Source organism: Myotis yumanensis, unplaced genomic scaffold (assembly GCF_028538775.1).
Source record: "Myotis yumanensis isolate MYYU_CA2020_CCGP unplaced genomic scaffold, mMyoYum1.0.hap1 SCAF_1, whole genome shotgun sequence".
Lineage (NCBI taxonomy): Eukaryota > Metazoa > Chordata > Mammalia > Chiroptera > Vespertilionidae > Myotis > Myotis yumanensis.
Window position 1 is genome coordinate 189946202 of NW_027223752.1, and position 14895 is coordinate 189961096.

General features: G+C 44.8%; 1 protein-coding gene across 2 annotated transcripts in view; it reads right to left on the minus strand.

Moving 5' to 3' along the window:
* ANXA3 (annexin A3) overlaps positions 1-14292 on the minus strand; it is a 50635-nt gene extending 36343 nt beyond the window's left edge. The window contains exons 1-3 of one of the 2 annotated variants that reach the window (XM_070394301.1): positions 14189-14267; positions 13528-13583; positions 10817-10869 (exon numbers count right to left, since the gene is read on the minus strand). In XM_070394301.1, coding sequence (XP_070250402.1) covers positions 10817-10831 — 15 coding nt within the window. In that variant the 5' untranslated portion in view covers positions 10832-10869; positions 13528-13583; positions 14189-14267. Of the gene's footprint in view, positions 1-10816; positions 10870-13527; positions 13584-14188 lie in introns of both variants that reach the window. The other variant, XM_070394293.1, reaches the window with a different exon arrangement.
* Positions 14293-14895: the final 603 nt, after the last annotated feature.

Below are 14895 nucleotides of genomic sequence, written 5' to 3' on the forward strand. Positions count from 1 at the left end.
GCAGGTCATACCCAAAAACTAAGCTTCAAACCAATGCCTCACGGAAAACTCCAGGACCCAGGAACGCTCGAGGAGCCAGGGAGGAATGATCATTCTCTGCTCAGTGTCAAGGCAGTCTGTCACGGAGGTTTATGATGAAAGGAAAAATGGAGTAGACTAAAAAAACAATCACAACTTGGATTCTGAACAATCAGAAAATGTAAGCCTTCTCTTCCGATTTTTCAAGTAAAAGGTGATTTTCAAAACCAAAGAAAGTTATGAGAGGCCCTGAAATGAAACATGGGCACGTGAGGCAGGTGTGATGGGCTGCAATGCGTGCCTCCCAAAAAGATACTGTTGAAGGCCTGACTGACAGCACTCAGAATGTGGGCCTATCTGGATGTCATGTCATTGCCGATGTGATTAGTTAAGAGGAGGTTCTACTGGAGTAGGGTGTGCCCCTAATCTAGTATAAGGCGTCCTGAGAAGATAGCCATGTGAAGACAGATAGAGACAGGGAGAATGTGATGTGATGATGAGGGAATGAAGGCATAGACTGGAGTTGTACCAGGAACACCAAGATTGCCTGCAAACCAGAAGCCAGGAAGAGTCGATGAAGGACTCCCCTACAGGTTTCAGAGGAAGCATGGCCCTACCAACATCATGATTTCAGACTTTTAGCCTCCAGAACCTGAGACAATACATTAAAACCCATCCCATTTGTGGCACTTTGTTACGAAAGCCCCAAGAAACGAATACAGCAGGTCAGAGGTCAGAGAAAAGGACCGGTAACCAAACGGTCCTGAAGGGCAAAACCAGGGGCCTTATCTTCAAACAGGCTGGCAGGGGCCACAGCTAACAGAGGGCTCCCCATCGCCACCCACTGCAGGCACGCTCTCCTCCCAAAGCAGCAAAGAGAGGCGGGTCCTGGGAAGCAGAGACTGGCAGCCTCAGGAATCCTGAGAGAAGTGAGGCTGACACCACAGCTTCGTTATGTTAGCAATGTGCCCGAGAGGCCTGAGGAGATGTTTGCACTTCACCTGGAACTCACTCAAAGAGGAAAATAGCCACACCTGCCCACTCTCCTGTTCTGATTTCACCAGAGCAGGAGGGTTGGAAGGTAACAACAGAGGCGAGTGCTGGGCCGGAGCAGATAGACACCTGTGATTGGGTTGGGAAGACAGGGACAAACAAGCAACTGGTGTTGTGTTTTCCATGAAGCCCAGATTATAGTAAGAACCCTCAGCCCCTCTGAAGCATGTGTCACTCACGGTTAACCACCTGGACCTCTGTCTTTCTTTGGCGCCCAGGCCTCTTTCCGAGGGTTTTCTACCACCCCAGCTTCCATTTCTTCTCCCCTTTGCCTGACCTTTATAAAATCGGTTCTTCTAAAATGAAAAGTCTCTTTCTCTTTTCTTTCCCTCTGATCCTGCTATGGGTTATTTCCACCCCTATCCCTTCTGTCTGCGGACGCCCCCCACATTTATATCTCCAGTCCAGAATTCTGTTTTGAACACATATCTGAGCAGAAAAAAACACCTCCATCACTCTCATAATCTACTTCCGCTTTTCTCCAGAGTGCTTAAAACGGACTTTATATATTACACATTTACCTCTTTGTTTATTATTTGTCTTCTATAATAAAATCAGGGGCATGCAAGCTCTATGCTTTTTAAATTTTATTTCTCTTTCTCTGCTGTATCCCCAGAGCCTAAAACAGCAGCTGGCACATAGAAGATGTTTAATGGATATCTGTTAAATGAATAAGTGAATAAAAGTGCTTTCTTATTCTGGATCTTGCTTTCTTTGATAATTCTCAAACGCTATACAGACTTTTCAAAGCTGCACGTGGCATGTCAAACATCTAACAAATGCATCCTCTGCCTTTTCTCAGTCCTGTCACCACTCCCAGGTCAACATGCCCCCAGAACCTAGGGGAGGTATTTCATTAAACCAGTGATGGCGGACCTCTGACACAAGAACTCATTTTTTTGGTTGATTTTTCTTTGTTAAATGGCATTTAAATATATAAAATAAATATCAAAAATATAAGTCTTTGTTTTACTATGGTTGCAAATATCAAAAAATTTCTAAGGTCGGGACGGCCCCGGTGAGGTTGAAACGGCCCCGGTGAGGTCAGGACGGCCCTAGTGAGGTCGGGACAGCCCCGGTGAGGTTGAAACAGCCCTGGTGAGGTAGGGATGGCCCCGATGAGGTTGAAACGGCCCCAGTGAGGTCGGGACGGCCCCGATGAGGTGGAAACGGCCCCGGTGAGGCTGAAACAGCCCCGGTGAGGTTGAAACGGTCCTGGTGAGGTAGGGACAGCCCCGGAGAGGTTGAAACGGCCCCAGTGAGGCTGAGACGGCCCCAGTGAGGTTGGGACTGCTCCAGTGAGGTTGGGACAGATAATGGGGACCAGTATAGACTGATGAACAGGGGTAGATGCAGAGGCAGAGCAACATTGAACAGACTGTCAAACTACAATGGGAAGCCTGGGGAGGGTTTGCGGGGGGATTAAGAGATCAACCGAAGGACTTATATGCATGCATATAAGATTAACCAATGGACACAAGACATGGGGGGGGGGGGGGTAGGGGCCGGGGGAATATCAAGGGGGGGAAAAAAGGAGACATATGTAATACTCTTTTTAATACTTTAAGAAATAAAAATTAGCTGAACCGGTTTGGCTCAGTGGATAAAGCGTCAGCCTGCGGACTCAGGGTCCCGGGTTTGATTCCGGTCAAGGGCATGTGCCCTGGTTGCGGGCACATCCCCAGTGGGGGGCGTGCAGGAGGCAACTGATCAATGCTTCTCTCTCATCGATGTTTCTAACTCTCTATCCCTCTCCCTTCCTCTCTGTAAAAAATCAATAAAATATATTTTAAAAAATAAAAAAGAAAGAAAAATTATTAAAAAAAAAAATTTCTATATGTGACACGGCACCAGAGTTAAGTTAGGGTTTTTCAAAATGCTGACACGCCGAGCTCAAAAGGTTCACTATCACTGCATTAAACACAGAGAGCTGAAAATGAAAGGAGCAAAGATACGATAAGAGAGGAAGGAGCAGACTTTAAGAATTTTTGTTCTTTTTGTTGTCGGGTGCTCTTTGTGTCCCCACCTGTTGCTGGGGAAAGTGGGCTTCTTGGGGTGCCAAAGGGAAAAGAATTTCCCGAAGACCCCAAGCGGGGATGAGGTATCATGGGAAGCTTTATCTCTGTGGAATTAAACCCCTGAGATTTCAAAGTCCCATCTCCCTCTGTCCCGCCATGGACAAAGTCTCATCTTGTCTTCAGCAGAGCTAGGATCAAAGCCACTGCCCAGAGCCTCGGCTCCACATTTGCACAGTCCAGTCCAGCACTTGGCTAGCTTAGCCAGTGTTCCCAGCTGCAGTCCATTGTGTGTGGGATCCGCATGCCCATGGGCCACATGGCTATGGAAGGAGCATGGGTGAGTACAGGAAGCAGGAGCAAAACCAGAGGGACAAGAGCGAGAGAATTTCTTTGCCTGGGGATTATGTATTCTCTCATTTTCATGGACTTGCACTGAGGTCCACCTCCTTGCCAAGGATCTTTGTTGCCAGGTTAGACTGACAAGCAAGCACCTTCCCTATGTCACCCTGACTCCACTGCACATGCATCCATTTCTTTCTTTTTTGGAGCCCTTTCCCCAGCGATTTGCAGGAAATGGACTGGTGGTTTCCTGGGGAGCGTGAAGATGCAGCTTCCTGGTGAAGTTACTGTGATGATGATGCTTATGTCTGGCCTCCCCTTTGCTCCTTTCCTATTATTAATATTAACTAGTTAGTTATGGTGGTAACATTTTAACTTATTCTTTTAATTCATATGAGACTTCTGTATTACTCTTATTGTTCAGGACTCTAAAATATTTTTCTAACTCCTTTCATCTACCAATAAATAGACTTTCAAGAGAGTCAAATCACACCTTTTCCCCTTCATATTCCTTGCCCTCATTGTAAAACCTTTTCTTTTCCTCTTTGCCTTTGATTTACCGGGCTTCTTCAAAGGCTACTCATTAGATTGGCAAATTATACTTCTTATTATGATTAAACTAGAAGCCCGGTGCATGAATTCATGCACAGGTGGTGTCCAGCTGGCCCACCCCAATAGGGCCCACCAGGGATGGGGCCAGCCAGGGGGAGGGGCCGCAGGAGGTTGGCTGGCTGGCCTGCCCCTGATCAGGTGGTTGGCCAGTCATAGTGGGCGTCATAGCGACCAGAAGCTCCAGCATTCCGGTTGTTGGCTTTTTATATATATAGATACGAAAGACAGACCCTCCCTCCTTGGTGGTTGCGCTTGGTTCAGAGAGTGGCAAAGAACAGTTCTTTAACGTGAATTCCATTCATTTCCAGGAAGCCTCTCTCCTCTCACTGAGCTTACATGGGATTCTCTCCAGGCTTTGTCCTGAAACAAAGCTCTCATGTTTTGATTCGAAATCCAGGTCTAACCTGTTTTTCATTAACTTCCTGCAGAGAGCCATTTGTGTAACTGTCTGAGTGCCAATATTTATCTAAAGAAGCTTCAGGGAACACGATTTAAAACACACCAGACAGGAAGTCACGATTTTGTTGAAAAATACTTCATGAGTATATACCAGCGATTTTCAACCTTTTTTATTTCATGTCACACATCAACTAATTACTAAAATTCTGCAGCATACCAAAAAAATAATATAATCTGACAAAAATATAGATATACATTTGTTTCATTCACACCAGACGGCTATTGTGTTGGCTGTTGTCATTTTTTTTATGTGACAATTTTTATGTGGAAAGAGGTCAGTGCCCTAGACTAAGTGGTCAGGCACTGTATGTTTTAAAAATTCTTGCCGCACACCCACCAGAAAATCGCTGGTACACACTGCTCTGCTTGAGATGCAAAAAGTCTATTTCAATTAAAACAGAAAGTCAGATGTTCCAGCCCTGAGATGTGGAGACAGGAAGGAAGCCAGAGGAGAAATGCAGTGCATCCACATGGGTGTCACACAGGTGTTCTCGCCACACGTATTAAATCTGCATGGTCAGGAAGAGCAAATATACCAGGAAATTAAGGTCTAAAGGGATGTCCCCACCAAAGCAAGAAACATGAAACTGGACAAGGCTCTCACAGGCTCCTTGTACCCAGGACCAACAGCAGCCAAATGCCCAGGGCTGGTGTCATCCATGGGTCAAAGTTTGAAAGGCATTACCTTCCCACAATCCTCTCTCATATGAGGGCATTGCTTCTGTCCTGGGAGCCATACCACTGGTGTCATTCCTCTGGGTTACACAGCAGCTATGGGAACATGGGTCCTCAGGTGTCAAACGGTACCGATCTTCTTCCCGGGAAAGAAAGGGTTGGGTGGGGGAGGGAAGCTGTGCTCTCTAATGCCCACCATGAATACATTATCCTGGGTCAGCTTTTCCTTCTGCTTTAGATACACCTTCCTCAACTTTTCCACCATCAGGAATCCCTTTTGTTATTTCTTCTCCATGGACCCCATGCTTTGAATGATTCTGCCTGCCGCTCTGTCTGCATTTATTACAAAACATTAACTCATTTTCCTGTTAGTTACTATGAAAGATATAACGTCCAGTCAGAGCTTCTGATCAGCATAAGATAATCAGTGCCCATGTTGATATGGTTTTAGTAAAATCCATAAAGAAATATGATGTTTTGGAAACTGCAGACCCTGATGTGTGTTATATACGTGCGGTATAATGAAGAACACATCTGGTCTTGTCCTGGGTTCCAGGTACAGAGGTTCAGAAACCCCTGGAGATTCCTGAGTGATAAAAATGTCTTCATTATGCTAATGAAGTGACTCATTGTGGGGCCCTAAATAGCTTTAGCATCCAGGCTGGCCACTAAAAAGACCGGTCAAGGCTTAAGTAGAGGGCTGGCACTTGGAGGTTGAGTTCAATCACACTTGTTGTGAAAACCCTGGACACTGAGGCCTGCAGGAGCTTCCTAGCTGTGAGCACACTGATGTACAGGAGGGTTCACACCGGGACTCCACGCGGAGGGTGCACAGAGCTCGCTCCAGGGCCCTTCCAGGCCTCACCCTGTGTGTAGCCTTTGTAATAAAACTGTAACTGTGAGGACAGCACTTTCAGTGAGCTCTGTAAGTTGTTCTAGAGAATTACCCCACCTGAGGGGGTCTTGGAGAGCCCCAAATTTATAGCTAATTGGTCAGAAATGCAGGTGGCTCTAAGACTTGTAGCTGATGTCTGAAGTGAAGGCTGAGCCTTTAAACCTGTGGAGGCTGACAGTGATCCTGGAAATGTGAGAATCGTGCTGCAGCACACCCACCTGCAGCGGGAACGGGGCATTATATGTCTTAGCTATACAACACCAGCAGTGAACTGAACTATGGACTATGGGTGATAATGATGTGTCAAGGTAGGTTCATCAATTATAAGAAATGTACCATTCTGGTGGGCAATATTGCTATTGGGGGAGGCTGTGCACGTGTGGGGCTGGGGAGATATGGGAAATCTCTGAACCTTTCTCTCAATTTTGTTGCGAACCTGAAATTGCTCTAAAAAAAGAAGTCTTAAATATATATATATATAATATACATAAATATATATAATATATAATATATATATATATATATATATATATATATATATATATGAATGAAAATATTGAAAACAGGAGTGGTCAGAAAGATTCTCCTGGGGAAAATCCATCTGTTTCAGGTAGCTCAGAGAAAGCATTCCAGTGGGGAGGGAGGAATACTGTTGATTTGGAAAAAATTCAGGCCCAGGAAACAGGCAGACTCTCCTTTCCTAATACAGTTGCAAGGATATTAATTAGCAAGGGTTACGTTTTTAGAAAAAAAAATAATATATTGAAATGATAATGATTATAATATTTACTGAGTGCTCACTACATGCCAGGCACTGTTAATACATTTTCCATAACTGATTTAATGCTTACAAACACCAGATAATGTAGGTACTATTAGTACACTCCTTTACAGATGAGGAGACTGACAGTGAGAGACTAGGTATTTTGCTCAACTTTATATTTAAGAGTCTGCCTTTTAACCAATTAGACAGTTATGAAAAGGAGAACTGGGACTGCAGCTTTACTGTCTTCATCCTGCTCTCAGAGCCCATTACACCAGGTACTTGCTGCTTTAATTGTTTAACTACCCTTTAGATGTACTCTTTCAAAACGAAGTTAGTAGGCATCATATTTATGGGAAGTTATTTTTGTGTGAAACTGCTTTTATCCCTTGGGTAGAGTCTCCGTGTTCTCCGTCCTCATTTTGCAAATTAGAGTCTGAAATGGGGAAGGAAGAATCTATCACAAGTTAGGATGTTATAAAGGTTCATGATGATTACAACGATTATGAGTTAATTTAGAAGTATTTTAGTTCCATAATAAAAATACTAATGTGAGGTTTCAAACAAAGAGTAATTACATTCATTATTCTGCAAAAGTAAGTTAGGAATTGACCAAGGAGGAAGGAGCTCAGACTATTTGCATGAGAAAGCCGGCATTGTAGAAGGTGCATGTGAAAAAAAAAAAAAAATACCACTAGGTATCTTAATAAAAAAGTCATGTTCCAAGACATTTTAATTGTGGGTTGCCTGAGTGCTTGCTATGAACCTAAAGGCAATATATATATGACAAGGGACCACGGGACAAGGAATCAGAGAGTATAAACTACTAAGCCATCAAGTCCTCTCATCAGAGTTAAGTAGTAGCACACAAGCCTGAACAGAGGGCGTGACCAATTCCAAACAGGAAACAGTACTGCAGCATAGACAGTTTACTCATCGGAAACAATGGGAGGTTGCAACACCCCTAGCGGGAATATCCAGGCCTCGCAAACCAACCATTCTTTCACCTTCGACCGTAAAGACTGAAATTGCACCTGAAGTCTTCTCTCTTGATCAGATTATGCCAGTGAGCTCACCATACACTGGTAGCCCAAACCCTTCTACAGCTTGTAGAAACACAGTGACTGGATTGCTCATTTGTGTGTGTGCGTTTATGTGCTTTTGTGTATAAGAGGGAACAAGAGAGCAGATGTAACTCAGTGATAAGAGTATGTACACAAATCAGAAGGTTGTGTTTTTTATTGTGGTAAAAACAACATAAAATTGACCACATTAACCCTTTTGAAGTGCACACTTCGGTAGAGGTGACACTGTTCAGTGTGTGGAACCAGAAACTGTACCCATAAGACAATGACTCTTTTTCCCCTCCCAACCCCTAGCAACCACAATTCTATCTCCACACATTTGACTACTTTGGATACCTTATATAAATGGAACCATATAGTGTTTTATCTTTTTATTACTGGCTTATTTCACTTAGGATAATGTCCTCAGGTTCATCTGTGTTGTAGCATGTGTCAGAATTTCCCTCCTTTTTTAAACTGAATAATATTTCATTGTATATATAGACCAAATTTTGTTTGTCCATTTGTCTGTCCACGAACATTTGGGTTGCTTCCACCTTTGGCTCTTGTGAATAATGCTGCTATGAACATGGGAGTGCAGGTATCTCTTTGAGACCCTGTTTTTAGTTCTTTTGGATATTTATCCAGAAATGGAACCTCTGGATCATATGGTCGTTCTATTCTTAATTTTTTTAAGGAACAGCCATACTGTTTCCACAGTAGTTTTGAGTTGTTTTTAATATTAGTCCTCGGAGATCTCTCTCATAGATGTGAGTTCTCTAATTTGAGAAGAGGAAGGCGACAGGAGAGAAAGGAAGGAGCAGCAGGAGCCAGGGCCTCCTTCTGCACTGAAGGGGCTCCTCTCTCTCACCCAGAGCTTCCCTTTGTGGTCTGCTCTGTCCTTTCCTTCCTGTTGCCCAAAGAGGAATGTGATCACTCCCTGAGGCCACCACACTCCTAGCCCCTGATGGTAGGCAGAATAATAGCTCCCTTCTAAAATGTCCACCCCTTGATCCCTGGGCCCTGTGAATGTGTTGCTGCATGACAAAGGGACTTTGCCAATGTGATGAAGGTTCCAGACCTCAACCTCAGGACATTATCCTGGATTATCTGGGTGGGCCCAATTAGTCACCTGAGCTTTAAAAGCAGAGAACTGCCTCCAGCTGGAGGGAGAAAGGGAAGATAGAAGAGAGATGCCCCAGAGGGAAGACCAACAGATTGCATGCAAGAGGACTGATGCACAGTTGCTGTTCTGAGCTACAGCAGCATGTAGGAGGCCTGGCAGAAGCCTCTAGGGCAGTGGTTCTCAACCTTCCTAATGCTGCGATCCTTTAATACAGTTCCTCATGCTACGGTGACCCCCAACCATAAAATTATTTTCATTGCTACTTCATAACTATATTTTGCTACTGTTATGAATTGTAATGTAAATATCTGATATGCAGGATGTATTTTCATTGTTACAAATTGAACATAATTAAAGCATAGTGATTAATCACAAAAACAATATGTAATTATATATGTGTTTTTTGATGGTCTTAGGCGACCCCTGTGAAAGGCGACCCACAGGTTGAGAACTGCCGCTCTAGGGGATGGGACAGCCCCTGATGACAGCCAGCAAGAAAACAAGGGACCTCAACTGCAAGGAACTAAATGTGGCCAACAACCTAAATGAGTTCAGAGGCGGATTTTTCCCAAAGTCTTCAGAAGGAAACACAGCCCTGCCAACTGCTTCGTTTAGACCCAGTCTGGGCTTCTAACATGTAGAACCGTGATGTAATGAATGGCTGTTGCAACAGGAGATTAATGTACCCTCTCTCACGCTCGCCTAGGTCTCTCCAGCTGTTCAGAAATGTGCCAAGACTTTGACAGTGTCAGCCGGAGAGTCTGACCAACTAACTCCACATCTGTTTACTAATGGACAAGGGCTAGAGGGAGATTTTTTTTTTTAATACCAGCGTTTTTGAGAAATGGTTTTTTTTTTTTTCCCATCTGATTACTAGCTATCCATAATAGTAGCAGGGATTTCAGACCTGGAAAGAGGGGAGGTCAGCCTCTTGGCCAGTGATACGGAAGTAATATTGGGGGCCATATAACAACATCCCTTCCCCTGACACTGCTCATGTAAGGGCTGGTCACCTCTCCATACAAGCTATTCTTTAACCCTCCTCTGCCCCTTACTTATAAAATATAATGTATGTTCATTGTTGAAAAACAATGAAAACAATCTGGGACTGCTGGCTCCTAATCGCTCGCCTGCCTGATCGCCCCTAACTGCCTCTGCCTGCTGGCCTGATGCCCCTAACTGCTCCCCTGCCTGCCTGATCACCCCTAACTGCCCTCCCCTGCCAGCCTGATCACCCCTAACTGCCCTCCCCTGCCAGCCTGATCGCCCCTAACTGCCTCTGCCTCGGCCCCTGCCATGGTGGCTTTGTCCGGAAGGATGTCTGGAAGATGACTGGTCTAATTAGCATATTACCCTTTTATTAGTATAGATTTTATTCATATCCCATCTCTTTCATTTCAGTACTTTTATCCATCTGAAATTTATTTCAATGTAAGAAATGAGACAAAATACAGATTTACTTTTTTCCTAAATGGCTAGAAGTTTTCCTAGCATAATTTATTGAATAAGCCATCTTTTCCTCTGCTATGAAATATCATCTTTATCATATAATAAGTTCCCAAATCATATACTAAAGAAATTCTCTGTTATTGACCTCTCTGCTTTAGTGTCATCATAAATTATTTTAACTACATACCTGTACAATATATTATTATTATTTTGGGACATCCACGAGCTTTTTGGGGTGTTAATTTTTTTCAGATGAACTTTTTAACAACTTTCAAAATATTTTTCTTTGTATTTTGATTGGACTCAGGTAAGTTATTGTGTTAGGAAGATTTGATTTTTACTTACCCAGAGAGATGCCATGCTATCCCACTTTTGCCTTGAGTTAAGATCACACTAACCTATTAAAAGAAAAAAAAATTACTAAATGGAATAAGCCTAGGATTCCAAAAACAGAAAATTCACCAACTCTTAATCTTTAATCCAGAAAACAGAACCCATGTTCAAAGAGAAACCCCCTCAAGAAGAGGATGTGTCTTTAACATCAAGTAGCCCATTGGCTAAACAAACATTTACTCAGTGCCTACTTTCTACGAGAGGTGGAGCTAGACCAGTAAAAGTCTCAAAAAGAGAGGAAAAAAAAATCTCAGACTTAAAGAGGTTTACACATATGTTTCCTTGAAAGCCAATTTTTGACTTATTTAAAATCCAGCAGAACTACTTCGATTGCTGACTTCTTTTAATCAAAACAGACTACCATCTAGGGAACAACAAAAACACAGGAAATTGTCCCCCATCAACATAAATTTTAGTTGGCTTCCATTTGATTCCTTGTGTTTGATTGTGAAATGTGCATTTACACTTCACAAGGCTCCAAGCCTACAGTTATAAACAGACCTTCCTGCTCCTTGGGAGGCAGTCCAGTCCTTGGGCGGATGCAGGGGTGAAAAGGGCAGCTCTTTCGTGGAGCCTCAATTGGGAACCCATACGTCAACATTATTCAAACATGCTGGCCTATCTCCAAGGGTTGACTTAGAAATGTAAGTTGCTCCCACCCATCCTTGGAACAAAACACTCTAAAAATACCATGATCGCCTCAGAACAAAGTTCGACAGGAAATTACACCATTAGTCCCTGCAAATATTTAGCCCTGATTTTTCCAGGCCCTCTCTCCGTAGCAGAGGGTGGTCGGCTCTCTAGTTATAGGGTCTAACACCATCTATAATAATAAAAGCGTAATATGCTAATTAGACCAGGTGTCCTTCCGGACAACCTTCCGGACAAAGGCAGGGCTGCAAGGGAAGCCCGGGTCCCGGGTGCCAGAGGAAAGCTGGTGCCGGCAACTGGGGGAAGGAAGGCCTACTCTTGCAAGAATTTCATGCATCGGGCCTCTAGTATACATATATTCCTCTATCTATATAGTGGATACAAAGTATTACTAGTTTTGGTTTTACCTCCTAAAGCTAGACACAATTCATTTGACCCTCAGTTTCCTCATCTATAAAAAGGGGAGAGGAGGGCTGTAGCTGGCATTGAATAAAGTAACATGTATCATCATATCAGCTAGCTTTTTGAGTCCTTACTATGCTCCAGGTAATGTGAAAGGCACTAAAAGGTTGATTTTGTAAAGCTAGACATTTTTTCATGTTTGCTCCCTGGGGCATACAAGGCAATATGAAAAATACCCATTGAATAAATGGATGATTTAATATAAGCCTCACAATAATCTAGGACACTAAGTATCTTAGTAACATCTCCACTATGCATATGAAGGTGGGGCACAGAGAAGTAAAATAACAGTCCAGTCATACAGCTAATAAGTAGGTATTAGGGGCAGAAATAGCATATTGGGGACCAGCCACAATTACAAGAAATATTAGTCATACTCTGTTAACCGTGATGGTTCTGTTCAGATTAGAGAAAGTACATTCTAACCTGGCTGAGAGTTGTACGCCTGGGACCTGGGAGCTAACATCGGATGCAGTCCATCCTCCTGTCCCGAGAACTGCCTATCATAATGGAAAGACTTACAACCTCCTGGCTGAACCAATCTAGTCCCAGAGGCGCCTGCCCTTGCAACCCCCAGCCCCTATTGCCTGCAATCTGGTCCCAGGGCATGCGGAGGCATCCACCCTCTGCAACCCACCAAGCCCCCATTGACTTATAACCTGTAATGATTATACCATGCCTACTTTCCATGTCTGTAACTCTTACTTTCTCATGTAATCTTTGTCCTTCTACCCAACATAAGCAGCTGGCTTATGGGGAGAGGCAGAGCAGATTTTTGTGGATGACCTGCTGCTCTCCCATGCTGCCGGCAGTATTGGAATAAACACTCATATATGATTCAACCCTGTTTCCACTTAAGTGGCTCAAGTAGTGACAGGCAGCCCAGACCCCTTGGTTGTCCGGTCACATAGGGACTGAATTTAAGCAGCCATTCTCCAAAGATATGACCTTAACCACATGCTTCTGCCTTACCCAAGTGGCTGTTCCATACATGGTCAATGCTGATACTCAATATATGTTGATCCAGTATCATTTCTAAGGTATTAATAATTATTACTGATTTATGTTTTAAGAAAGAAAGAATAACTCCACAGTGGAGGCCAAAAGGCTTAACAATAGAAATTTAAACAGGCTCTTCTGAAAGGGTTAGAGCAGTGACATCATTTCCTTTTACCTCCTCCTGCATCCCTGTTTCTAAACAGATTTCCCTACACAGCCTCCTGGCTCTGGGAACAAGATTCAGGTTTCCTTTACATCTTTAAGTTCCCTTTCTTGTCAGTTTGAAGTTCTCTGCCTTCCTGAAAGCTGGTGGTGAAATCTTTATGAAAGAACGATTTAGTAAGTTACATTTTTTTATGATGTTGATTTTAAAAAGTTGTAAATGAGGGCAAAGTCTTGCTGTCTGTGCTCAGAAATCCTTGGAAAGAATTTAGCTTTTGTAGTGCAACTTCTTATCAGCAGCCAGAGGGGCCTCCAGCCACCCAGAACCTCTCAGCCAGAATTTTCTACATAGGTGTGGTCATTTGCAATCAGGTGCCCATATCCCCCACCTGCTGACTCCGATGCCAAATGCCAGGAGAATGAGTCACATCCAGTGAATGAAATTCTGTTGCAATGAAAGAAAATGATGAGCCTGTTTAAGAAAAAGCAAACTTCTTGGACTCCCAACGCCCAATATCTAAACACACCTTTCTACCTCCTAAAAAGAATAAGTAAAACAAAATAAATAGCGCATGTGAAGAGGACAGCATGCTCACAAGGATGGGTGGGGTTCCGAGTACTCAGTACAGAGCTTGGAGCCAGCCTCTCCCTTTCCCAGGCATCTGGACCCCAAGGACCCTTCTCGCTCTTCGTCTCCCAGACCTTCCGGTCTGGGAAGGCTGAAATGATCAACTGGCTTCCTACTCGGTTGGCTGTGATAAAAAGTGAAGGGTGCAGGGCCTGGGACTGCGGGGTGTCAGCTAGTACACGGGGTGGCCATAGCTGGGTGGCCCTCCCAGAGCGCGGCACGTTTGCTCCCCTGGGCTAGTTTCCTCGATTCTGAAATGTGGGATCTAGAGACTCTGTGCGCGCCGAAACCCCGCGGATCCCGCACCTGCGCTGCTGGGTTGGTTGGCGGCGAAGGCGCCAAGTTAGCTCCGCCCGGGACCGCCCGGCGCTCGCGGGGAGGCGGGCGAGGCGCGTGGCTGCGCGCGGGGAGGATGGACTCACCGGGAAGCGGTCCGGGCGCGGAGAACGGCGAGCCAGGTGTGCGCCCCGCGCTGCTGCTCCGAAGCTGGTTCCCCGCGGGCCAGCGAAGGCGCCCGCTGCAGCGACCGCACCCCTTCCTCCGCCCCGCCTCCGGCCCGGACTCCACCTGCTCGCCGCCCGCGGGAGGGAGGCCGCGCCCCTCGCCCTGAACACTCCGCCCTCCGGCCTGGCCTCGGGGTCGCTAAACTTTCCCTCCCAGTTTTCCACCGCCGTCCTCACGTTGAAACCCATTGTTCTGGTTCAGATTGGTTGCAGCGCTGATTTTGTCCCAGGCACTGCGGACGCAGACGCGCGATGCTCCTCACTCCCAAGGAGCTCACGGCCTGTACAGAGGCCGGACAGCTAACCGAATAGCGGCCTCTAACACTTACCCAGCGTTTACTTTGTGCCGGGCACTGTTCAAAATTCTTTAAATAATCGGACAACTATATGAGACATACTATTATTGCTCCCTTGTTATAAATAACGAAACCGAGACACAGAGATTAGCTCACGTAAGCAAAGCCACACGGGGAGTAATGGCAGACCGCATTTTTGGACCCAGGTGGTTTTGCAGTCCACCTGCTAAGCTTGCAGGCTCTTTAGTATGAGGATTAGACCCAAAGACTGGAGGAGACAAGGTGGAAGGGCGTCCTAGGCATTTGGAACAAAAGAAGGCTAAAAAGTAA